Here is a 25003-nt window from a genome sequence, read left to right on the forward strand (position 1 = left end):
TTAACTCAAAAATAATAAATAAAAGCCTCAAAAAAGGTTAAAAAGGTCCAAAAAAGCCTCAAAAAATGGGGATTTTTTTTATTATTAAAGGGAACTTTTAGAGGAAAAAGGGTTTGAGTAGAAAAAAGGATTTTCTGCGTGAAAAAATTGATTTTATTGGAAAAAGAAAAGAGTTTTTGAGTGAAAAGTTGAATTTCCAAGGAAATAAGTGGATTTATTTAAATTTGAGTGTTCTGAAAAGGAAAAGATTGAGTTTATTGAGGAATCTGGGATTTTTTTTGTTAAAAATAAAATTATTTGGAGAGAAAATGCAATTTTTTGTGAAGTTTTTTTTGGGAGGAAAAATATTTTTAAGGGAAAAAATTGAAATGTTGAGGAAGAAATGGGAAATTTTGACAATTTGTGGTAAACTTTTGGCAATTCTTTACGAAGTTTTGACAATTTTTAAGAAATTTTGAGGGAAAAAAAAGATTTTTTAAACTCAAAAAAGCCCCAAATCCACAATTTTTTAAATAATAAAAGTACAAAAAAAAAAAATCAGAATTTCTGCCCCCAAAAATCATCCCGGCCCCTCCCCCCCCGCAATCACTCAATGTCCAGTTCAGGTGACCAAAGGGTGCTCAGTGATGAAGATGATGATGAAGATGACTGTGGTCACTCCAGGGTGCCGTGGTCACTCAGTGGGTGGTCAGTGATGATGATGATGATGATGATGATGATGATGAAGGTGACCGTGGTCACTCCAGGGCCCCGCGGTCACTCAATGTCCAGTTCAGGTGACCAAAGGGTGCTCAGTGATGAAGATGATGATGAAGATGACTGTGGTCACTCCAGGGTGCCGTGGTCACTCAGTGGGTGGTCAGTGATGAAGATGATGATGATGAAGATGACCGTGGTCACTCCAGGGCCCCATGGTCACTCAGTGCCCGGTGCAGGTGACCCAAGGGTGGTCAGTGATGATGATGAAGGTGATGGTCACTCCAGGGCCCCGTGGTCACTCAGTGGGTGGTCAGTGATGAAGATGATGATGATGGTCACTCCAGAGCCCCGTGGTCACTCAGTGTCCGGTGCAGGTGGCCGAAGGGTGGTCAGTGATGATGATGAAGGTGATGGTCACTCCAGAGCCCCACGGTCACTCAGTGGGTGGTCAGTGATGATGATGATGATGAAGATGACCGTGGTCACTCCAGGGCCCCATGGTCACTCAGTGGGTGGTCAGTGATGATGATGAAGGTGATGGTCACTCCAGGGCCCCGTGGTCACTCAGTGGGTGGTCAGTGATGAAGATGATGATGATGGTCACTCCAGGGCCCCGTGGTCACTCAGTGCCCAGTGCAGATGACCCAAGGGTGGTCAGTGATGATGATGAAGGTGACCGTGGTCACTCCAGAGCCCCGTGGTCACTCAGTGTCCGGTGCAGGTGGCCGAAGGGTGGTCAGTGATGATGACAATGATGATGAAGATGACCGTGGTCACTCCAGGGCCCCGTGGTCACTCAGTGGGTGGTCAGTGATGATGATGAAGGTGATGGTCACTCCAGGGCCCCGCGGTCACTCAGTGTCCGGTGCAGGTGACCCAAGGGTGGTCAGTGATGATGATGATGATGATGGTCACTCCAGAGCCCCACGGTCACTCAGTGGGTGGTCAGTGATGATGACAATGATGATGAAGATGACCATGGTCACTCCAAGGCCCCGCGGTCACTCAGTGGGTGGTCAGTGATGATGACAATGATGATGAAGATGACCATGGTCACTCCAGAGCCCCGTGGTCACTCAGTGTCCGGTGCAGGTGGCCGAAGGGTGGTCAGTGATGATGATGATGATGAAGATGATGATGAAGGTGATGGTCACTCCAAGGCCCCGCGGTCACTCAGTGTCCGGTGCAGGTGGCCGAAGTCCGGCCGCTCGGCCGCCTCGCGGGCCCAGCAGTTCAACATCAGCCGGTGCAGGGCCGGGGGGCAGCCGGGGGGGCAGGGCAGGTACTGCTGGAACTGGGGTTACTGGGATGGACTGGGATGGACTGGGAGGGACTGGGAGGGGTTTGGGACAGACTGGGATGGACTGGGATAGACTGGGAGGGACTGGGATGGACTGGGATGGACTGGGAGTGACTGGGACGGACTGGGATGGACTGGGATGGAACTGGGGGGACTGGGGGGACTGGGGGGACTGGGATGGAACTGGGATGGACTGGGAGGCACTGGGATGGACTGGGATGGACTGGGATGGACTGGGAGGGACTGGAAGGGACTGGGAGGGACTGGGACGGAACTGGGATGGACTGGGAGGGACTGGGAGGGACTGGGACAGGGATAACTGGGCCCCATAACCCCATCCCAGTCCCTCCCAGTCCCTCCCAGTACATCCCAGTCCATCCCAGTAACCCCTCCCAGTCCCTCCCAGTTTGTCCCAGTCCCTCCCAGTTTATCCCAGTTTGTCCCAGTCCCTCCCAGTCCCTCCCAGTCCCTCCCAGTCCATTCCCAGTCCATCCCAGTCCCTCCCAGTTTGTCCCAGTCTGTCCCAAACCCCTCCCAGTCCCTCCCAGTCCCTCCCAGTCCCTCCCAGTCCCTCCCAGTTTGTCCCAGTTTATCCCAGTCCCTCCCAGTCCCTCCCAGTCCCTCCCAGTCCCTCCCAGTTTATCCCAGTTCCCTCCCAGTCCCTCCCAGTCCATCCCAGTCCCTCCCAGTCCATCCCAGTCCCTCCCAGTTTGTCCCAGTTCCCTCCCAGTCCCTCCCAGTCCCTCCCAGTTCCTCCCAGTCCCTCCCAGTTTGTCCCAGTTTATCCCAGTCCATCCCAGTCTGTCCTAAACCCCTCCCAGCTCCCTCCCAGTCCCTCCCAGTCTGTCCCAGTCCCTCCCAGTCCCTCCCAGTCCCTCCCAGTCCGTCCCAGTCCCACCTGCTGCCCGCGGTTCCGGAAGTGGTGCCCGGCGTTGGCGATCACCTGCTCGTCGCTCAGGGCCCCGTACGGGGTCTCCCGGCAGCGCGTCAGCACCTCCCAGAGCGTCACCCCGAAGGCCCAGGCGTCGCTGGCCGGGCTGAACGTGCCCTGCAATCAAGAATTTGGGAAAATTTGGGGATTTTTGGGAATTTTCTGGAATTTTCTGTGATTTTTTTGGGGATTTTCTGGGATTTTTCTGGAATTTTCTGTGATTTTTTGGGGGGGATTTCTGTGATTTTTCTGAAATTTTCTGTGATTTTTTGGGGGGATTTTCTGTGATTTTTTTGGAATTTTCTGTGATTTTTTTTGGGATTTTCTGTGATTTTTCTGGAATTTTCTGTGATTTTTTTGGGGGGGATTTTCTGTGATTTTTCTGGAATTTTCTGTGATTTTTCTGGAATTTTCTGTGATTTTTTTGGGACTTTCTGGGATTTTTCTGGAATTTTCTGTGATTTTTTGGGGGGATTTTCTGTGATTTTTCTGGAATTTTCTGTGATTTTTGTGGGGGATTTTCTGGGATTTTTCTGGAATTTTCTGTGATTTTTTTGGAATTTTCTGTGATTTTTTGGGGGGATTTTCTGTGATTTTTTTGGGATTTTCTGTGATTTTTTGAGGGATTTTCTGTGATTTTTTTGGGATTTTCTGTGATTTTTCTGGAATTTTCTGTGATTTTTTTTTTATTTTCTGTGATTTTTTTGGGATTTTCTGTGATTTTTCTGGAACTTTCTGTGATTTTTTGGGGGGATTTTCTGTGATTTTTCTGGGATTTTCTGTGATTTTTTGGGGGATTTTCTGTGATTTTTCTGGAATTTTCTGGGATTTTTTGGGGGAATTTTCTGTGATTTTTCTGGAATTTTCTGTGATTTTTCTGGAATTTTCTGTGATGTTTTTTGGGATTTTCTGTGATTTTTCTGGAATTTTCTGTGATTTTTTGGGGGGATTTTCTGTGATTTTTCTGGAATTTTTTGTGATTTTTTTGGGGGATTTTTGGGAATTTTCTGGAATTTTCTGTGATTTTTCTGGAATTTTCTGTGATTTTTTTGGGATTTTCTGTGATTTTTCTGGGATTTTCTGTGATTTTTTTGGGGGGGTTTTCTGTGATTTTTTTGAATTTTCTGTGATTTTTCTGGAATTTTCTGTGATTTTTTTGGGATTTTCTGTGATTTTTCTGGAATTTTCTGTGATTTTTCTGGAATTTTCTGTGATTTTTTGGGGGAATTTTCTGTGATTTTTCTGGAATTTTCTGTGATTTTTTGGGGGGATTTTCTGTGATTTTTCTGGAATTTTCTGTGATTTTTGGGGGGGATTTTCTGTGATTTTTCTGGAATTTTCTGTGATTTTTTGGGGGGATTTTCTGTGATTTTTCTGGGATTTTCTGGGATTTTTCTGGAATTTTCTGTGATTTTTGGGGGATTTTCTGTGATTTTTTTGGGATTTTCTGTGATTTTTCTGGAATTTTCTGTGATTTTTTTGGGATTTTCTGTGATTTTTCTGGAATTTTCTGTGATTTTTTGGGGGGATTTTCTGTGATTTTTCTGGAATTTTCTGTGATTTTTCTGGAATTTTCTGTGATTTTTTTTGGGAGAATTTTTTTCCGATTTTTTTCCATTTTCCCCAAAATTCCAATTTTTTCCATCCCCCCCAAATCCAATTATTTCCCAAATTCTTTCCTATTCCCCCCCCCAAAAATCCAATATTTCCACAAAAAAATCCCATTTTTTTCCCCAAAAAATCCCATTTCTTCCCCGTTTTTTCACCAAAAAATCCCATTTTTTCCCCAAAAAATCCCGTTTTTTCCCAAAAACTCAAATTTTTCCCCCGTTTTCTGCCCGGGGCTCACCCAGAGGATGCTCTCCCAGGCCATCCAGCGGATGGGCAGCAGCGCCCGCCCGCGCACCCGGCAGTACTCGGTGCCGTACAGGCTCCGGCCCATCCCGAAATCCGCGATTTTCACCCGCAGCCCCTCGCCCACCAGGCAGTTCCGCGTGGCCAAGTCCCGGTGCACGAAATTCCGCCCGGCCAGGAACCGCATCCCGGCCGCGATCTGCGCGCCCAGCTGCACCAGGGTGCCCAGGCTGCGGGAAAAAAAAATTTCAATTTTTTGGGTTTTTTTCCCCCAAAAAAATCCGATTTTTCTACAATTTTTTGTGGGTTTTTTCCCCAAAAAATCTGATTTTTCTACAATTTTTTGTGGTTTTTTTCCCCAAAAAATCTGATTTTTCTACAATTTTTTTCCCCAAAAAATCCGATTTTTCTATTATTTTTTGTGGTTTTTTTCCCCCAAAAAATCTGATTTTTCTACAATTTTTTGTGGTTTTTTCCCCCAAAAAATCCGATTTTTCTACAATTTTTTGTGGGTTTTTTCCCCCAAAAAATCCGATTTTTCTATGATTTTTTGTGGTTTTTTTCCCCAAAAAATCTGATTTTTCTACGATTTTTTGTGGGTTTTTCCCCCAAAAAAATCTGATTTTTCTACAATTTTTTGTGCTTTTTTGCCCCCCAAAATTGGATTTTTCTGCATTTATTTGTGCTCTTTTTCCCCTAAAAAATCCATTTTTCCTACACCAATTCCTCTTTATTCCCCAGAAGAAGAAAAACTCAGTGTGGGCGTGGCTGGAGTGGGCGTGGCTCGGATGGGTGCGTCCATATTTGGGCGTGGCCTTTTCTTGTGATGGGCGTGGCTTAATTGTGGCAGGACTTTTCTTAAAGGGCCAGAACCCCAAAAATGCCAACCAAACCGACTCAGAGTGGGCGTGGCTGCAGTGGGCGTGGCCCACCCAGGTGTGTGGGGATATGGGTGCGGTCTTTTCAATGATGGGCGTGGCTTAATTATGGCGGGGCTTCTCTTAAAGGCACAGAACCCCAAAAATTTCACAAAACCCAAATTGGAGTGGGCGTGGCTGTAGTGGGCGTGGCCCAGGTGGGTGTGCGGGGATGGGGGCGTGGTGTAATGGGCGTGGTTTACTTGTGGCGGGGCTTCTCTTAAAGGGCCAGAACCCCCAAAATTTCACAAAACCCAAATTGGAGTGGGCGTGGCTGCAGTGGGCGTGGCCCAGCCGGGTGTGTGGGGATGGGGGCGTGGTTTAATTGTGGCAGGACTTTTCTTAAAGGGCCAGAACCCCAAAAATGTTAACCAAACCAATTCAGAGTGGGCGTGGCTGCAGTGGGCGTGGCCCACCTAGGTGTGTGGGGATATGGGTGTGGTCTTTCGTGTGATGGGCGTGGCTTAATTGTGGCAGGACTTTTCTTAAAGGGCCAGAACCCCAAAAATGTTAACCAAACCAACTCAGAGTGGGCGTGGCTGCAGTGGGCGTGGCCCACCCAGGTGTGTGGGGATATGGGTGTGGTCTTTTGAGTGATGGGCGTGGCTTAATTATGGCGGGGCTTCTCTTAAAGGGACAGAACCCCAAAAATTTCACAAAACCCAAATTGGAGTGGGCGTGGCTGCAGTGGGCGTGGCCCAGCCGGGTGTGTGGGGATGGGGGCGTGGTGTGATGGGCGTGGTTTAATTGTGGCAGGGCTTCTCTTAAAGGGCCAGAACCCCAAAAATGTTAACCAAACCAACTCAGAGTGGGCGTGGCTGTAGTGGGCGTGGCCCAGCCGGGTGTGCGGGGATGGGGGCGTGTCCCACCTGAGGGCGTGGTTTAATTGTGGCAGGGCTTCTCTTAAAGGGCCAGAACCCCAAAAATGTTAACAAAACCAACTCAGAGTGGGCGTGGCTGCAGCGGGCGTGGCCCAGCCGGGTGTGCGGGGATGGGGGCGTGTCCCACCTGAGGGCGTGGCCCCGGGCCCCGCCCAGGAACTGGTGCAGGTCCCCGTGCTCCATGTACTCGGTGACGATGCACAGGGGGCCGGGACCCCCGCAGACCCCCAGCAGCCGCACGATGTGGGGGTCCCGCAGCCGCCAGAGCGCCCGCGCCTCCTGCAGGAAATCACACCTGGGCACAGGTGAGGGACAGGTGAGGGCACCTGGGCACACCTGGGCACACCTGGGCACACCTGGGCACACCTGGGCACAGGTGAGGGACAGGTGAGGGCACCTGGGCACACCTGGGCACACCTGGGCACACCTGGGCACACCTGGGCACACCTGGGTACCCTGTTGGGGTCCCAGAGCCTCCAGAGCACCTGTGCCACCTGCAGGAAATCACACCTGGGCACAGGTGAGGGGCAGGTGAGGGCACCTGGGCACACCTGGGCACACCTGGGCACACCTGGGCACAGGTGAGAGCCAGGTGAGTGCTCCTGGGCACACCTGGATAATGCCTTGGGCACACCTGGGCACACCTGGGCACACGTGAGGGACAGGTGAGGGCACCTGGGCACACCTGGATAATGCCCTGGGCACACCTGGGCACACCTGGGCACACCTGGGTACCCTGTTGGGGTCCCAGAGCCGCCAGAGCGCCCGCGCCTCCTGCAGGAAATCACACCTGGGCACACGTGAGGGACAGGTGAGGGCACCTGGGCACACCTGGGCACACCTGGGCACACCTGGATCCCCAAGGCCACCTTCCAGTATCCTCCTGTTCGCCCCTCCCAGTCTATCCCAGTCCATCCCAGTCCATCCCAGTCCATCCCAGTCCCTCCCAGTCCCTCCCAGTCCCTCCCAGTCCCTCCCAGTCCCTCCCAGTCCATCCCAGTCCATCCCAGTCCATCCCAGTCCATCCCAGTCCATCCCAGTCCCTCCCAGTCCCTCCCAGTTCCATCCCAGTCCATCCCAGTACCCATAACTTCATTCCCAGTCCATCCCAGTCCACTCCCAGTCCCTCCCAGTCCATCCCAGTCCATCCCAGTCCATCCCAGTCCATCCCAGTCCCTCCCAGTCCATCCCAGTCCATCCCAGTCCATCCCAGTTCCCTACCGCGCGTTCTTGCTCGCGTCCGGCCTCAGCACCTTCACCGCCACCAGCAGGGGGCGCTCTGTGCCCGAGGGGGCGGGGCCTAAGCTGGGGGGCGGGGCCAGGCCCAGGGTGTGGGGGGCGATGACCTCACAGAGCAGCACCTGGGGGCGGGGCCAGAGAAAGAGGCGGGGCCTCAGGAAAGGGGCAGGACAAAGCATCATTTGGGGCGGGGCTAAAGGAAAGGGGGCGTGGCCAAATCCACAAGGGGGTGGCCCAGTAGAAATGGGTGGTGCCTTTGCAATGGGGCGGGGCTAAAGCTGTAGTGGGTGTGGCCTTGACAAGGGCTGTGTTTAAACCATTTAGGGGCGTGGCAAATCATTTAGGGGCGTGGCTAAAGCCCTTTAGAAGTAGGGCTGAGCCATCATGGGTGTGGCCTCAATGGGGGCGTGGCTTGATGCCGGGGGCGTGGCTTACCTCTCCGAACTGCCCCTCCCCCAGCTTCTCCCGGAAGCGGAGGCGGTCCCGAGGGAAGGCCGGGAGGGCGGGGCCGTGGGCGGGGCTGTGGGCGGGGCCAGCCAGGGCGTAGGCGGAGCCTCCGGTGACGTCGGCCTCAGCGTAGGCCCCTGCCCCGCCCTCGGGCTCACCTGTGCAGGTGGGAGGGGCTCAGGTGAGGTCATTGTGGGCGTGGCTAAAGTGGGCGTGTCCCTTCCCAAACCCCGCCCTTACCGTCGGTGTTGATTGGCTTGGTGGTGTTGGGCGGGGCCAGGGCGAGGCCTCCTATTGGCCGGGCGTAGGTGGCGAGGAGCAGCCGATAGGCTGGATTGGCTGGGGGGGCGTGGTCAGAGATGGGCGTGGTCAGGGGAGTTTTGGGCCATTTTGAGCCTTTTCCCCATTCCTGGCCCCTTTTTTGGGGGATATTCCAGGAAAAAATAAAGCAAAAATTCCTCCCTCCCTCTCTCTTGTTTCCCCTCCCTTTTTTATCCTTTTTTCCCCTTTTCCTTCCCTTTTCCCCCTTTTTGCCCTCTTTTCCCCTTTTTTTCCACCTTTGTCCTTTTTTCCCCTTTTCCCTTTTCTCCCCCTTTTTTTTCCCTTTTTCCTTTTCCCATTTTTCACCCCATTTTTTCCCTTTTCCCCCTCCCTTTATCCCTCAATTTCCCCTCACCGTTTCGTCTCTTTTGCACTCATTTTTCCCTCCTTTTTTCCTCCCCTTTTATCTCCTTTTCCCCCATTTTCTCCCCACTTTTCCCCCTTTTCTTTTCCCCCTTTTCCTCTTTTCACCCTTTTCCTCTCTTTTCCTCTCTTTTTCCTTCCTTTTCCCCTCCTTTTTTCCTCCCCTTTTCCCCATTTCCCCCCCCCATTTTTTCCCCTTTTCCCCATTTTTACTCCAATTTTTCTTCCCTGGTTTTTCCCCTTTTCCCCTATTTTCCCCCCATTTCCCCCCCTTTTCTTTTCCCCCTTTTCCTCCTTTTCCTCTCTTTTCCTCTCTTTTTCCTTCCTTTTCCCCTCCTTTTTTCCTCCCTTTTTTCCTCCCCTTTTCCCCATTTCCCCCCCCATTTTTCCCCTTTTTCCCATTTTTACTCCAATTTTTTTCCCCTTTTTCCCCTATTTTCCCCCCATTTCCCCCCTTTTCTTTTCACCCTTTTCCTCTCTTTTTCATTCCTTTTCCCCTCCTTTTTTCCTCCCTTTTTCCCCTTTTTTCCCTATTTTCCCATTTTTACCCCAATTTTTCCTCCCCGTTTTTTCCCGATTTTTCCCCTTTTTTCCCCATTTTCCCCCTCTCTCACCAGCCCCGGGGGGCACCGGGGGCTCTCGGGGCCGTGCCCGGGTGGGTTCCTGGTACTCCCCAGTCCCACTTCCGGTCCAGATCCCAGTCCCGGTTCCATTTCCGGTTCCGGCTCCGTTCCCAGTTCCGGTTCCGGTTCCGATCCGTTCGTAGCGGGGTCCCCCTCCCGTGGCGTTGTTGATGACCACGGTGTCCCCCGAGAGCTGCACCCGCAGCGCCGCCTCCGCCCCGCGGCCCTGGCAACCAGCAAAAACCAGTAAAAACCAGTAAAAACCAGTAAAAACCAGTAAAAACCAGTTAGAACCAGTAAATACACTTTAGCTCAAATTTAGACCAGTTCAGACCAGTTAGAACCAGTTCAACCCCCCAGTTCAGACCACGGTGTCCCCCGAGAGCTGCACCCGCAGCGCCGCCTCTGCCCTGGGAACCAGTAAAAACCAGTAAGAACCAGTAAAAACCAGTTAGAACCGGTCCAGCCCCATTTGGAACTGGTTCAGAGCGGTTAGAACCAATTCCGACCAGTTTAAACCAGTTCAGGCCTTCCCAGTCCATCCCAGTCCATCCCAGTTCCATCCCAGTTCCATCCCAGTCCATCCCAGTTCCCCCCAGTTCCATTCCAGTCCATCCCAGTCCATCCCAGTCCCTCTCAGTCCATCCCAGTCCCTCCCAGTTCACTCCCAGTCCATCCCAGTCCATCCCAGTCCATCCCAGTCCATCCCAGTCCCTCCCAGTCCCTCCCAGTCCATCCCTTTCCATCCCAGTCCATCCCAGTCCCTCCCAGTTCCCTCCCAATCCCTCCCAGTCCCTCCCAGTCCATCCCAGTTCCCTCCCATTTCCATCCCAGTCCATCCCAGTTCCATCCCAGTCCATCCCAGTCCCTCCCAGTTCCCTCCCAGTCCATCCCAGTCCATCCCAGTCCCTCCCAGTCCATCCCATTTCCATCCCAGTCCCTCCCAGTCCCTCCCAGTCCCTCCCAGTCCCTCCCAGTCCCTCCCAGTCCATCCCAGTCCATCCCAGTTCACTCCCAGTCCATCCCAGTCCCTCCCAGTCCCTCCCAGTTCCATCCCAGTCCATCCCAGTTCCTCCCAGTCCCTCCCAGTTTGTTCCCAGTCCCTCCCAGTTCCATCCCAGTCCATCCCAGTCCATCCCAGTCCCTCCCAGTCCCTCCCAGTCCCTCCCAGTCCCTCCCAGTTCCTCCCAGTCCCTCCCAGTCCCTCCAGTTCCTCCCAGTTCCATCCCAGTCCCTCCCAGTCCCTCCCAGTCCATCCCAGTCCCTCCCAGTCCATCCCAGTCCCTCCCAGTCCATCCCAGTTCCATCCCAGTCCCTCCCAGTCCCTCCCAGTCCATCCCAGTCCATCCCAGTCCACCCCAGTCCCTCCCAGTCCATCCCAGTCCCTCCCAGTCCATCCCAGTTCCATCCCAGTCCATCCCAGTCCCTCCCAGTCCATCCCAGTCCATCCCAGTCCATCCCAGTCCCTCCCAGTCCATCCCAGTCCATCCCAGTTCATTCCCAGTCCATCCCAGTCCATCCCAGTCCATCCCAGTCCATCCCAGTCCCTCCCAGTCCCTCCCAGTGACCTTGCCCAGCGTCCCGGCCCCGCGGTGCCGCCGCAGGAGGATGAGGATGATGATGGCGAGCAGGAGGAGGATGATGGCGCCCAGGCAGCCCAGCAGCGCCGGCGACTGCCCCGCCCCTCCCTGGGCCGTGGGCGGGGCCAGCCCGGCCTCCCCGGGGGCTGCTGGGAGCAATGGGAGGGGCGGGAGAGCGTCATGGCCACGCCCACCATGGATAAACCACGCCCGTTTAATCCCTGACGCATTGGACCCCACCCAACTAAGCCCCACCCATTTGTGCCTGCATTAAGCCACAGCCAATTAAGCCCCACCCATTTGAGCCTCCATTAAGCCACACCCAATTAAGCCCCACCCATTTGTGCCTGCATTAAGCCACAGCCAATTAAGCCACACCCATTTGAGCCCCGCCCATTTATGCCTGCATTAAGCCACACCCAATTAAGCCCCACCCAATTAAACCCCACCCATTTGAGCCTCCATTAAGCCACACCCAATTAAGCCACACCCATTTGAGCCTCCATTAAGCCACACCCAATTAAGTCACACCCAATTAAGCCCCACCCATTTACACCCTCATTAAGCTGCAGCCCATTAAACCACACCCAGATAAGCCCCACCCATCGAACCCCCACCCCATTGATCACACCCATTAAAGCCCCGCCCATCTAAGCCCCGCCTACCCAGGCCGGTGGTGTTGGTGGCCCCGCCCCAGCCGTGGGCGTTTTCCAAGATGGCGGCGGAGGGGTCAGGGGTCGGGGGGCACCCGCTGGCACCAATGGGGTCGTCCAGCACCTCTGGGGGCGGGGACGGTCATTGATGACGTCATCCAACGTCAATGACGTCATCAACGCTCAATGATCGCATCAATAATAAAATAATGAATAATCAATGGCGTAATTATGGAGTCAGTGACGTCATTGATTGACGGTGAACTCACCAGTCAACCAATGATGTCATCAGCCAACCAATGACGTCATCAACCAACCGTTGACCCCAAAACCCAATGGATGACCCCAACACTCAATGGATGACCCCAACACTCAATGGATGACCACCAACCACGTCCCCACATCCATCCATGTCCCATCCCAACCGTTCCCATTACCATCAGTCCCATCCAGTCCCACCAGTACCACCCATCCACCCATCCATTGACCCTCCAGTACCTCATCATCCCGTTACCCAAACCCAAATCCATGGGTCCATGCCCATCCATAGTCCCCCCATCCCCCATGACCCCCAGCCCACCGGACCCCAGTGCCCCAAATAATGTTGACGCACCACCAATGGATGATGCCCCAAGCAGCCACCAGCCCCGCCAACTGCCCCGCCCCCACCTGGCCATGGGCCCAGCCATGACCCCCGGTGACGGCAAATGTGACGGCCCATGACCCACGTTGCCCCCCACCCAATGGATAACCCCCAACCCCCGACCATTGACCCCACCACACCCAACCATTGTGCTGCCTTAACCCAACCATAGCCCACACCCATGACCCATAACCACACCAACCAACCTTTTGTACCTCATAGACCCAATTTGAAACCACACCCAATGTGACCCCCATTCAGACCATTACCCAACACCCAATTGACCAACACCAGTGACACCCCAATTAACCCAACCATTTGACCCCAAAACCACACACCATTAGCCCAACCACCATTACCCCAAAACCACCATTGACCCCATGACCACACCATTGAACCACCACCCAATTAACCCCACCCATTGACCCCATAAGCTCACCATTAAACCCAAACCCAATTAGACCACCACCCATTGAGACCCCAACACCAATCTGATCACACCCAAAACCCCACCATTAACCCCCCACCCACCGTTTTGCCCCAGCCCAACCGTGGCGTCCAGACGCGATCGTTGGCACCCCGGCACCAATGGAGATCGCCCACCACCTTGGACTCAGTGACCCACCAATTGACAATAACCAACCAATGCTCATGACCCAACAATTGACATTGATAACCCCAATCCATTACCACAACCAGCCCATGGACTGACCCCATTCAACCATAGAGCCACAAACCATTGACTCATACCAACCATTGACCCCACCACCCAATGGACGACCAACACCCAACCATTGACCCCAACACCCAACCATTGACCCCATGACCCAACCATTGACCCCAACACCCAATGGATGACCCCAACCCCCAACCATTGACCCCACCACCCAACCATTGACTCCATGACCCAACCATTGACCAACACCCAACCATTGACCAACACCCAACCATTGACCAACCAACACCCAACCATTGACCAACACCCAACCATTGACCCCAAACCCAACCATTGACCCCATGACCCAACCATTGACCCCATGACCCAACCATTGACCCCACCACCCAACCGTTGACCCCAAGACCCAACCATTGACCCCATAACCCAACCGTTGACCCCACCACCCAACCATTGACCCACACCCAAGGAATGACCCCAGACCCAACCAATGACCCCAACACCAACCATTGACCCATGACCCAACGTTGACCCCAAAACCAACCATTGACCCACCACCCAATGTGACCCAACACCCAACCATTGACCCCATAACCCAACCGTTGACCCCAAAACCCAACCATTGACCCCAACACCCAACCAATGACCCCAACACCCAACCATTGACCCCATGACCCAACCATACCCACACCCAACAGACCCAAACCCAACCATTGGCTCCATGACCCAACGTTGACTCAACACCAACCATCCAACCATTGACCCACCATGACATGACCCAATGTTGACCCAACACCCAACCCATAGACCCAACCCAATGGACTGACCCATACCCAACCATTGTGACCCACCCCACCCAACCATTGACTCCATGGTGACCCACCCAACCAAGACCCCAACCCACAATGACCCCACCACCCAACCGTTGACCCAGACCCAACATTGACCCATGACCCAACCATTGACCCCACCACCCAACCGTTGACCCCACAACCCAACCGTTGACCCCACCGCCCCACCTGAGACGAAGGACACCTCGCTGAAGAGCATCCACTCGGCGCCGAAGAAGAAGCGGCACTGGAGGAAGCGCGCGTGGCGCCCGCCCAGGGGCACGGTGACCGAGCGGGCGCTGGGGTCCTTGGTGGCCCCGGCCAGGCCGTGGGTGACCACCAGGGGCTCCCAGGCCGTGGCCAAGACCTTCTTGAAGCGGCACTCGACGGCCCGGAAGATCCCGACGCCGCGCGTGTGGAGGTTGTTGCAGTGGACCTGGGGGGGGGGGGCGGGGACAATGATGTCCCATGATGCTCTGGGGCAAGGTGGCCAATCCAGAGGGACATCCTTGACCCCAAGCCGGACCGTGGTCACCCATTGGTCCATCCATGGATGACCAATCCCACAATTCCCAGTGTCCCAAATCTCCCGGGACTTCCATTTCCCACCATCCCATGATGCCCTGGGGCAAGGTGACCAATCCAGAAGTTCTCCAGAAGAACATCCCTGACCCCAAGGTGGGCTTGACCTGGTGGCCACCCATTGGTCCATCCATGGCTTTCCAATCCCACAATTCCCAGTCCTCCAAGATCTCCATTTCCCACCATCCCATGATGCTCTGGGGCAAGGTGGCCATCCTAAGAGGACATCCTTGACCCCAAGCGGACCGTGGTGCACCCATTGGTCCATCCATGGCTTCCAATCCACAATCCCAGGTCCAATCCCGGGACTTCCATTTCCCACCATCCCATGATGCCCTGGGGCAAGGTGACCAATCCAGAAGTTCTCCAGAAGAACATCCCTGACCTCAAGGTGACATTGACATGGTGGCCACCCATTGGTCCATCCATGGCTTTCCAATCCCACAATTCCCATGTCCTCCAAGATCCCATTCCACCATCCCATGATGCCCTGGGGCAAGGTGACCACTCCTGATGTTCTCCAGAAGAACATCGCTGACCCCAAGGTGGGCTTGACATGGTGGCCACCCATTGGTCCATCCATGGCTTTCCAATCCCACAATCCCCAGTCCTCCAAGATCTCCATTTCCCACCATCCCATGATGCCCTGGGGCAAGGTGACCATTCCTGATGTTCTCCAGAAGAACATCCCTGACCCCAAGGTGAGGTTGACCTGGTGGCCACCCATTGGTCCATCCATGGCTTTCCAATCCCACAATCCCCAGTGTCCCAAACCTCCAAGATCTCCATTTCCCACCATCCCATGATGCCCTGGGGCAAGGTGACCAATCCAGAAGTTCTCCAGAAGAACATCGCTGACCCCAAGGTGGGCTTGACATGGTGGCCACCCACCCGTCCATCCATGGCTTTCCAATCCCACAATCCCCAGTCCTCCAAGATCTCCATTTCCCACCATCCCATGATGCCCTGGGGCAAGGTGACCAATCCAGAAGTTCTCCAGAAGAATCTCCCTGACCCCAAGGTGACGTTGACATGGTGGCCACCCATTGGTCCATCCATGGACCACAATCCCACAATCCCCAGTGTCCCAAATCTCCCGGGACTTCCATTTCCCACCATCCCATGATGCCCTGGGGCAAGGTGACCATTCCTGATGTTCTCCAGAAGAACATCGCTGACCCCAAGGTGGGCTTGACATGGTGGCCACCCATTGGTCCATCCATGGCTTTCCAATCCCACAATTCCCAGTCCTCCAGGACTTCCATTTCCCACCATCCCATGATGCCCTGGGGCAAGGTGACCACTCCTGATGTTCTCCAGAAGAACATCGCTGACCCCAAGGTGGGCTTGACATGGTGGCCACCCATTGGTCCATCCATGGCTTTCCAATCCCACAATCCCCCGCTCCCCACGCCTCCCAGCATGCCCTGGGGCACCTGCATGGCGTGGAACCTGCGCAGCTCCAGGAACTCGAACTCCAGCTCCACGTGGGGGCGGGGCCCCGGTGGGCGTGGCCACCCCACGTAGTCGTAGCCCGGCCACAGGCGGCGCTCGCGCGTCCTCAGGAAGTCGTCGAGGCCCAGGACGCCGTCCGAGAGCTGGCCCAGCCCACCAAAGTGCAACCTGGGCAGGTGGGACACACCTGGGCATCTCAATTGCCCCATCCAACCCACCTGGAGATGCCCCAGTGACACCTGGGCAGGTGGGACACACCTGGGCACTGGCATTGTCCCATCCCACCCACCTGAGGACTGAAAAGGGACAACCTGGGGCAGTCTGGGGACACCTGGAGATGGTCTGGGGACACCTGGGGACACCTGTGGACACTTTGAAGACCACTGGGGACACCTGGAAAGCTCCTGGGACAGTCTGGGGACACCTGGGGACACCTGGGGATGGTTTGGGGACACCTGGGGATGGTTTGGGGACACCTATGGACACCTAGGGATGGTCTGGAAACACCTGGAGATGGTTTGGGGACACCTGTAGACACCTGTGGACACCTGGGGACACCTGGAAAGCTTCTGGGACAGTCTGGGGACACCTGGAGATGGTCCGGGGACACCTATGGACACCTGGTGACACCTTGTGAACACCTGGTGACACCTGGGGACACCTGGAGATGGTCTGGGACACCTGGGGAGGTCTGGGGACACCTGGGGATGGTCTGGTGACACCTGTGGACACCTTGGGGACACCTGGGGATGGTTTGGTGATACCTGTGGACACCTTGGGGACACCTAGGGGACACCTGGAGATGGTTTGGAGACACCTGGTGACACCTGGGGACACCTTGGGGACACCTGGGGATGGTTTGGAGACACCTGGTGACACCTGGGGACACCTTGGGGACACCTGGAGATGGTCTGGGTACACCTTGGGGACACCTTGGGATGGTTTGGAGACACCTGGGGACACCTTGGGGACACCTGGGGATGGTCTGGGGACACCTGGAGATGGTTTGGTGACACCTGTGGATGGTCTGGGGACACCTGGGGACACCTGTGGACACTTGGGGATGGTTTGGGGACACCTGTGGACATCTGGAGATGGTTTGGTGGACACCTGGGGACACCTGTGGACACCTGTGGACACCTGGAGATGTCTGGGGACACCTGGGGACACCTTGGGGACACCTGGGGATGGTTTGGGGACACCTGGGGACACCTTGTGAACACCTGGTGACACCTGTGGACACCTGGGGACACCTTGGGGACACCTTGGGGACACCTGGAGATGGTCTGGGTACACCTTGGGGACACCTTGGGATGGTTTGGAGACACCTGGGGACACCTGGGGACACCTGTGGACACCTGGGGATGGTCTGGGGACACCTGGGGATGGTCTGGGGACACCTGGGGACACCTTGGGATGGTTTGGGGACACCTGGTGACACCTGGGGACACCTTGGGGACACCTTGGGATGGTTTGGGGATACCTGTGGACATCTGGGGACACCTTGGGGACACCTTGGGGACACCTGGGGATGGTTTGGTGACACCTGTGGACACCTGGGGACACCTTGTGAACACCTGGTGACACCTGGGGACACCTGGGGATGGTCTGGGGACACCTGGGGACACCTGGGGATGGTCTGGGGACACCTGGGGATGGTCTGGGGACAGCCGGTGACCCCTGTGGTCACTCACGGGCCGGCGCTGAAGCCGTCGTAGGTGGAGTCGTTGAGGACGATGGGCACGGGCTCCAGCGCCATGATGTGTCCCCGCGGCGCCGTGTAGGCCAGGAGCCCGGCTGGGGGCGGGGACAGGGGCGTGTCACCGCGGGGTCACCGCGGGGTCACTGCAGGGTCACCGCGGGGTCACCGCGGGGTCACCGCAGGGGTCACCATGGGGTCACCAGGAGGTTAACAGGGGGGGACGTGGCCATGGAGGGCCACCACAGCTTTGGGGACATGCAGGAGGTGGCACTGGGTGGGGTGGGTGGCCGTGATGATGTCATGAGGAGGGGATGTGATAATGACATTGGTTGACACTGCCCAACACATGGTGACCCAATGCATGGATCATATAACCAACCATGACCCAACCAATGACCCAACAACGTTGACCCATACCCAACGTTGACCATGACCCAACCATTGATCCCAAAACCCAATGGGTGACCCCATGACCCAACCATTGACCTCAACCCAACGTTGACCCAACACCATGGTGACCCCAACACCCAATGGGTGACCCAAATCCAATGGTGACCCAAAATCCAATGATGACCCCATGACCCAACTGTTGACCCCATGACCCAACCAATGACCCCAACACCCAACCAATGACCCCAACACCCAACCATTGACCCCACAATGACAAGACCCCAACCCAGCTGCCCCATGGCCACCACCATGAAGAAGAACCACGTTGGGTGAAGAACACAACCATGGGCGACCACCACCCGTTTGTGGCCACCACAGGGTGGCACAGAGATGCCACAAAGGTGACACAGAGGTGACATGGGTGCCACAAAGGTGACCCCATGGCCACCACCATGAAGAAGAACCCGTTGGGTGAAGGACACGACCATGGTGACCACCACCCATTTGTGGCCACCACAGGGTGACACAGAGGTGCCATAAAGGTGACACAGAGGTGACACGAGGTGACACAAAGGTGACACGGAGGTGACCCCATGGCCACCACCATGAGAAGAACCACGTTGGGTGAAGGACACGACCATGGGGACCACCACCCATTTGTGGCCACCACAGGGTGACACAGAGGTGCCATAAAGGTGACACAAAGTGACACAAAGTGACCCCATGCCACCACACGAAGATAGAACCACGTTGGTGAAGGACACAACATGGGCGACCACCACCTGTTTGTGGCCACACAGAGTGACACAGGGGTGACACAGAGGTGCCATAAAGGTGCCACAGAGGTGCCACAAAGGTGACCCCCATGGCCACCACCATGAAGAAGAACCATGTTGGGTGAAGAACACAACCATGGGCGACCACCACCCGTTTGTGGCCACCACAGAGGTGACACAGAGGTGACACAGAGGTGACACAGAGGTGACACGGGGGTGACCCCCATGGCCACCACCATGAAGAAGAACCACGTTGGGTGAAGAACACAACCATGGGCGACCACCACCCGTTTGTGGCCACCACAGGGTGGCACAGAGGTGCCACAAAGGTGACACAGAGGTGACACAGAGGTGACACAAAGGTGACACGGAGGTGACCCCCATGGCCACCACCATGAAGAAGAACCACGTTGGGTGAAGGACACGGCCATGGGCGACCACCACCCGTTTGTGGCCACCACAGGGTGGCACAGAGGTGCCATAAAGGTGACACGGGGGTGACACAGAGGTGACACAGAGGTGACACAGAGGTGACACAGAGGTGACACAAAGGTGACCCCCATGGCCACCACCATGAAGAAGAACCACGTTGGGTGAAGGACACGACCATGGGTGACCACCACCCGTTTGTGGCCACCACAGAGGTGACACAGAGGTGCCATAAAGGTGACACAGAGGTGACACAGAGGTGACACAGAGGTGACACGGAGGTGACACAAAGGTGACACGGAGGTGACCCCCATGGCCACCACCATGAAGAAGAACCACGTTGGGTGAAGAACACGACCATGGGTGACCACCACCCGTTTGTGGCCTCCACAGAGGTGACACAGAGGTGCCATAAAGGTGACACAAAGGTGCCACAAAGGTGACCCCCATGGCCACCACCATGAAGAAGAACCACATTGGGTGAAGAACACAACCATGGGCGACCACCATCTGTTTGTGGCCACCACAGGGTGGCACAAAGGTGCCACAAAGGTGACCCCCATGGCCACCACCATGAAGAAGAACCACGTTGGGTGAAGAACACGACCATGGGCGACCACCACCCGTTTGTGGCCACCACAGAGGTGACACAGAGGTGCCATAAAGGTGACACAGAGGTGACACAGAGGTGACACAAAGGTGACACAAAGGTGACACAGAGGTGACACGGGGGTGGCCCTCACCGTCCCAGGGGCAGCCGTAGAGCTCGAGGCGCAGGCAGACGCTCATGGCGCGCGGCGCCCTTGGGTACACGCGGAGCCACCGGGCCACCGGCGCCGGGGACAGGTCCTTGAGCACCACGCCCTCGGGGTCCTCGTTGCCACCAATCACCTGAGGGGACACCAATGGGGACAGGTCCTTGAGAGCCACGCCCCTCGATGTCCTCCAGGTGACACCAATCGGGGTGGTGGCACCCAAGGGTGGCATCGGCAAAGGGGATCCCAATGGATTTGTTGGTGGGATTTGTCACGGCACGAGGTCACCCAAGGGTGTCCCCAATGAGGGGCGTGGTGGACTCGGGTTTGCAATGTCACCGAATGTCCACAATTGTCACCAACACCTTCAATGTCCTCAGTGTCCCCAAATGTCACCAACAACTTCAATGTCCTCAGTGTCCCCAAATGTCACCAAATGTCACCAACACCCTCAATGTCCCCAACACTCTCCATGTCCCCAAATCCTCCCGATGTCCCCAATGTCCCCAAACCCCCTCAATGTCCCCAAATCCTCCCAATGTCCCCAACGTCCCCGAATCCCCTTGACTCCCCTGATGTCCTCCCAATGTCCCCAATGTCCCCAATGCCCCTTGATGCCCCCAACGTCCCCAATGTCCCCAAATTCCCCCAATGTCCCCAATGTCCCAAACATCCCCAAATCCCTCCAATGTCCCCAATGTCCCCAATGTCCCCAATGCCCCTTGATGCCCAACACCCCCAATGTCCCCAATGTCCCCAATGTCCCCAAATCCCCCCAATGACCTCAATGTCCCCAACACCCCCAATGTCCCAAACATCCCCAACACCCCCAATGTCCCCAACAGCCCCAACACCCCCAATGTCCCCAATGTCCCAACGTCATCCATGTCCCCAATGCCCCAACGTCCCCAAATCCCCCGATGTCCCAAAACATCCCCAAATGCCCCTCGATGTCCCCAATCCCCTCAATATCCCCAACACCCCCAATGTCCCCAATGTCCCCAACACCCCCAATACCCCGAACACCCCCAAATCCCCTCAACACCCCCAATGTCCCCAATGTCCCCAAATTCCCCCAATGTCCCCAATGTCCCAAACATCCCCAACACCCCCAATGTCCCACATGCCCCACACCCCCAATGTCCCCCAACGTCCCCAAGTCCCCATGTCCTCAATGCCCCAACGTCCCCAAATCCCCCGATGTCCCCAAACGTCCCCAACGTCCCCAATGTCCCCAAATTCCCCCAATGTCCCCAATGTCCCAAACATCCCCAAAGCCCCCCGATGTCCCCAACCAACCCCCAATGTCCCCAATTCCCAAATCCCCAAATCCCTCCAATGTCCCAAACATCCCCAAAGCCCTCGATGTCCCAACCCTAATGTCCCCAAATCCCCCAATGTCCCCAATGTCCCCAGCGTCCCCAATGCCCCCAATGTCCCCAAATCCCCCCAATGTCCCAAACACCCCAAAGCCCCTCCATGTCCCCGCTGTCCCCGGTGGCACCTCGTTTCCCCAGCGGTCCCTCCAGCGCAGCCAGCGGCGCCGGTCGCGGCTGTAGCTCAGCCGGTACTGCCGGGCGAACTCTCGGCCGTGCCCGCCCGCGTGGCGCCCCTGCGTCCCCACCAGCGTCACCACGTGCAGCCGGCCCAGGTCCACCTGCAGGAACTCCTGCTCGGCCGGGAACACCGGCCCGGCCGGACACCAGGCGCCGTCACCGTCGCTGCGGCCCAGCCTGGGGACATTGGGGACATTGGGGACACTGGGGACATTGGGGATGTTGGGGGCGTTGGGGACATTGGGGACATTGGGGGCATTGGGGGGATTGGGGACAGTTGACGACCATTGGGAATGGGGGGACATTGGGGACATTGGGGGCATTGGGGGATTGGGGACGTTGGGGAACACCGGCCCAGCCTGGGGGCATTGGGGACATTGGGGACATTGGGGAACACCGGCCCGGCCGGACACCAGGCGCCGTCGCCATCGCTGCGGCCCAGCCTGGGGACAACGGGGACATTGGGGACATTGGGGACATTGGGGACCACCGGCCCAGCCTGGGGACAATGGGGACATTGGGGGTGTTGGGGGCATTGGGGACATTGGGGACATTGGGGCATTGGGGGGATTGGGACAGTTGACGACCATGGGGAATGGGGGGACATTGGGGACATTGGGGACATTGGGGGCATTGGGGACATTGGGGACATTGGGGACATTGGGGACATTGGGGGCATTGGGGGCATTGGGGACATTGGGGACATTGGGGGCATTGGGGGCATTGGGGGCATTGGGGACATTGGGGGCATTGGGGGCATTGGGGGGATTGGGGACAGTTGAGGACAATTGGGAATGGGGGGACATTTGGGGACATTGGGGGCATTGGGGGCATTGGGGACATTGGGGACATTGGGGGCATTGGGGACATTGGGGACATGGTCCATACTGGCCTGAACTGGTTTATACTGGTCCCTACTGGTCCATACTGGTTTATACTGGTTTATACTGGTTACACCGGTTTATACCAGCCCATACTGGTTTATACTGGTCCATACTGGTTTATACTGGTTTATACCGGTCTGTACCAGTCCTTACTGGTCCATACTGGTTTATACTGGTTTATACTGGTCAATACTGGTTTATACTTGTCTGTACTGGTCCATACTGGTCCCTACTGGTATATGGCCATCCATACTGGTCCCTACTGGTTCCTACTGGTTTATACTGCTCCATACTGGTCTATACTGGTTTATACTGGTTTATACCGGTCCCTACTGGTCCCTACTGGTTTATACTGGTTTATACTGGTCCCTACTGGTCCCTACTGGTCCCTACTGGTTTATACTGGTTTATACTGGTCCCTACTGGTCCCTACTGGTTTATACTGGTCCATACTGGTCCATACTGGTTTATACTGGTTTATACCGGTCCCTACTGGTCCCTACTGGTTCCTACTGGTCCATACTGGTTTATACTGGTCCCTACTGGTCCCTACTGGTTTATACTGGTGCGTACCGGCCGTGGCGGGCGGCGGTGGAGTCGGACCAGGCGCTGGAGGCCGAGAGGCGAAAGTCGGGGATGGAACCGTCCTGCATGCCCAGGGCGAAGCGGCAGCGGCCTGGGGACAATGGGGACATTGGGGACAGTGGGGACATTGGGGACATTGGGGACATTGGGGGCGTTGGGGACATTGAGGGGACATTGGGGGCATTGGGGACATTGGGGACATTGGGGGCATTGGGGACAGCGGGGACAATGGGGACATTGGGGACATTGGGGGCATTGGGGGACAGCGGGGACAACGAGGGGACAGCAGGGACAGCAGGGACAATGAGGGGACATTGGGGACATTGAGGGGACATTGGGGACATTGGGGACATTGGGGACAGCGAGGGGACATTGGGGACATTGAGGGGACATTGGGGGCATTGGGGGCATTGGGGACACACAGGGGACATTGGGGACATTGGGGACATTGGGGGCATTGGGGGCATTGGGGACACACAGGGGACATTGGGGACATTTGGGGGGACATTGGGGGGACATTGAGGGGACATTGGGGGGACATAGGGGGGACATTGAGGACATTGGGGATATTGAGGGGACAGTGGGGACAGCAGGGACAACAGGGGACATTGGGGACATTGGGGACATTGGGGACAGCGAGGGGACAGCAGGGACATTGGGGGGATTGAGGGGACATTGGGGACATTGGGGACAATGGGGACACTGGGGACAGACAGGGGACACTGAGGGTCATTGGGGGTCATTGGGGACATTGAGGGGACAGTTTGGACATTGGGGGGATTGAGGGCATTGGGGACATTGGGGACACATTGGGGACAGACAGGGGACACTGAGGGGACACTGGGGGGATTGGGGACATCGGGAACATTTGGGGACATTGAGGGGATTTGGTGACATTTGGTGACATTTGGTGACATTCGGTGACATTTTTGGTGTCACTCACCCAGGTCCGGCGCCGTCCCCTCCGTCCCCCGCGGGGTCACCCCGGCCAGCAGCAGGAGGGGGAGGGGCAGCGGCAGCGCCCCCATGGCCCCGCCCCCAGCCCGGGGATACTGGGAGGGAACTGGGAATGAACTGGGAATGAACTGGGAATGGACTGGGAGGGACTGGGAGGGACTGGGATGGACTGGGAGGGACTGGGTGGACTGGGAGGGACGGGTGGACGGGATGAACTGGGATGGATGGGAGGGGACTGGGTTAAAGGGATGGTGGGTTTAACGGGATGGGACTGGGAGGGTGGGAGGGGCTGGGGGGGACGGGATGGACTGGGGTGGATGGGGGGCTGGGATGGGGGCTGGTGGACTGGGAGGGATGGGATGGACTGGGATGGAAGGGATGGACTGGGAGGATGGGAGGGCTGGGGTGGACTGGGAGGGGGCTGGATGGGGTGGTGGACTGGATGGGGTGGGATGGATGGGGGGGATGGGGGGGACTGGGGGTGAATGGGAAAGAACTGGGATGGACTGGGGGGGGGCGGGAGGGACTGGGATGGACTGGGGTGGACTGGGGTGGAGGAATGAACTGGGAGGGGACGGGGGACTGGGGGGGTGGGAATAACTGGGATGGCTGGATGGATGGGAATGAATGGGAGGATGGGAGGGATGGGTGGGTGGGATGGACTGGGATGGATGGGGGGGACGGGGGGGGGGCTGGGATGAACTGGGAAAGAATGGGTGGCTGGGGGGGGGTGGGAGGGCGGGGGGGATGGGGGGACTGGGATGGCGGGAGTGAATGGGGGTGAACTGGGATGGACTGGGAAAGGGGCTGGGATGGGCTGGGGGGACTGGGAGTGAACTGGAATGGACTGGGATGAATGGGAGTGAACTGGTGGACTGGGTGGACTGGGGTGGACTGGGTGGTTTTTGGGAAAAAACTGGGAAAGAACTGGGTTTTAACTGGGGCATGGGGCCCCCCCCGCGCCCCCCTTTCGAA

General features: G+C 56.2%; 1 protein-coding gene across 1 annotated transcript; it reads right to left on the bottom strand.

The window, feature by feature from the left end:
- Nucleotides 1-24099, bottom strand: LOC135441398 (epithelial discoidin domain-containing receptor 1-like). Its single transcript, XM_064700944.1, has 17 exons — nucleotides 24015-24099; nucleotides 23060-23162; nucleotides 21551-21779; nucleotides 20035-20182; nucleotides 17689-17791; nucleotides 15976-16162; nucleotides 14147-14393; nucleotides 11821-11934; nucleotides 11144-11304; nucleotides 9567-9801; nucleotides 8509-8607; nucleotides 8257-8426; nucleotides 7804-7943; nucleotides 6710-6877; nucleotides 4780-5014; nucleotides 2898-3047; nucleotides 1-1987 (listed from the first exon to the last, which is right to left on the bottom strand). Exons 1-17 carry the CDS (start codon nucleotides 24097-24099, stop codon nucleotides 1850-1852), a joined length of 2712 nt encoding a protein of 903 aa, XP_064557014.1. The 3' UTR covers nucleotides 1-1849.
- Nucleotides 24100-25003: the final 904 nt, after the last annotated feature.

This window comes from Zonotrichia leucophrys, unplaced genomic scaffold (genome assembly GCF_028769735.1).
Source record: "Zonotrichia leucophrys gambelii isolate GWCS_2022_RI unplaced genomic scaffold, RI_Zleu_2.0 Scaffold_278_67728, whole genome shotgun sequence".
Classification (NCBI taxonomy): domain Eukaryota; kingdom Metazoa; phylum Chordata; class Aves; order Passeriformes; family Passerellidae; genus Zonotrichia; species Zonotrichia leucophrys.

Excerpts from the sequence above, each read along its gene's own strand:
- LOC135441398 (XM_064700944.1), bottom strand. The coding sequence starts at position 24,099 with ATGGGGGCGCTGCCGCTGCCCCTCCCCCTCCTGCTGCTGGCCGGGGTG. Across the intron at positions 23,163-24,014 it reads GGGGACGGCGCCGGACCTGG|GCCGCTGCCGCTTCGCCCTG; the intron begins GTGAGTGACACC and ends CATTGTCCCCAG. Across the intron at positions 16,163-17,688 it reads GACGGCTTCAGCGCCGGCCC|GTTGCACTTTGGTGGGCTGG; the intron begins GTGAGTGACCAC and ends CCACCTGCCCAG.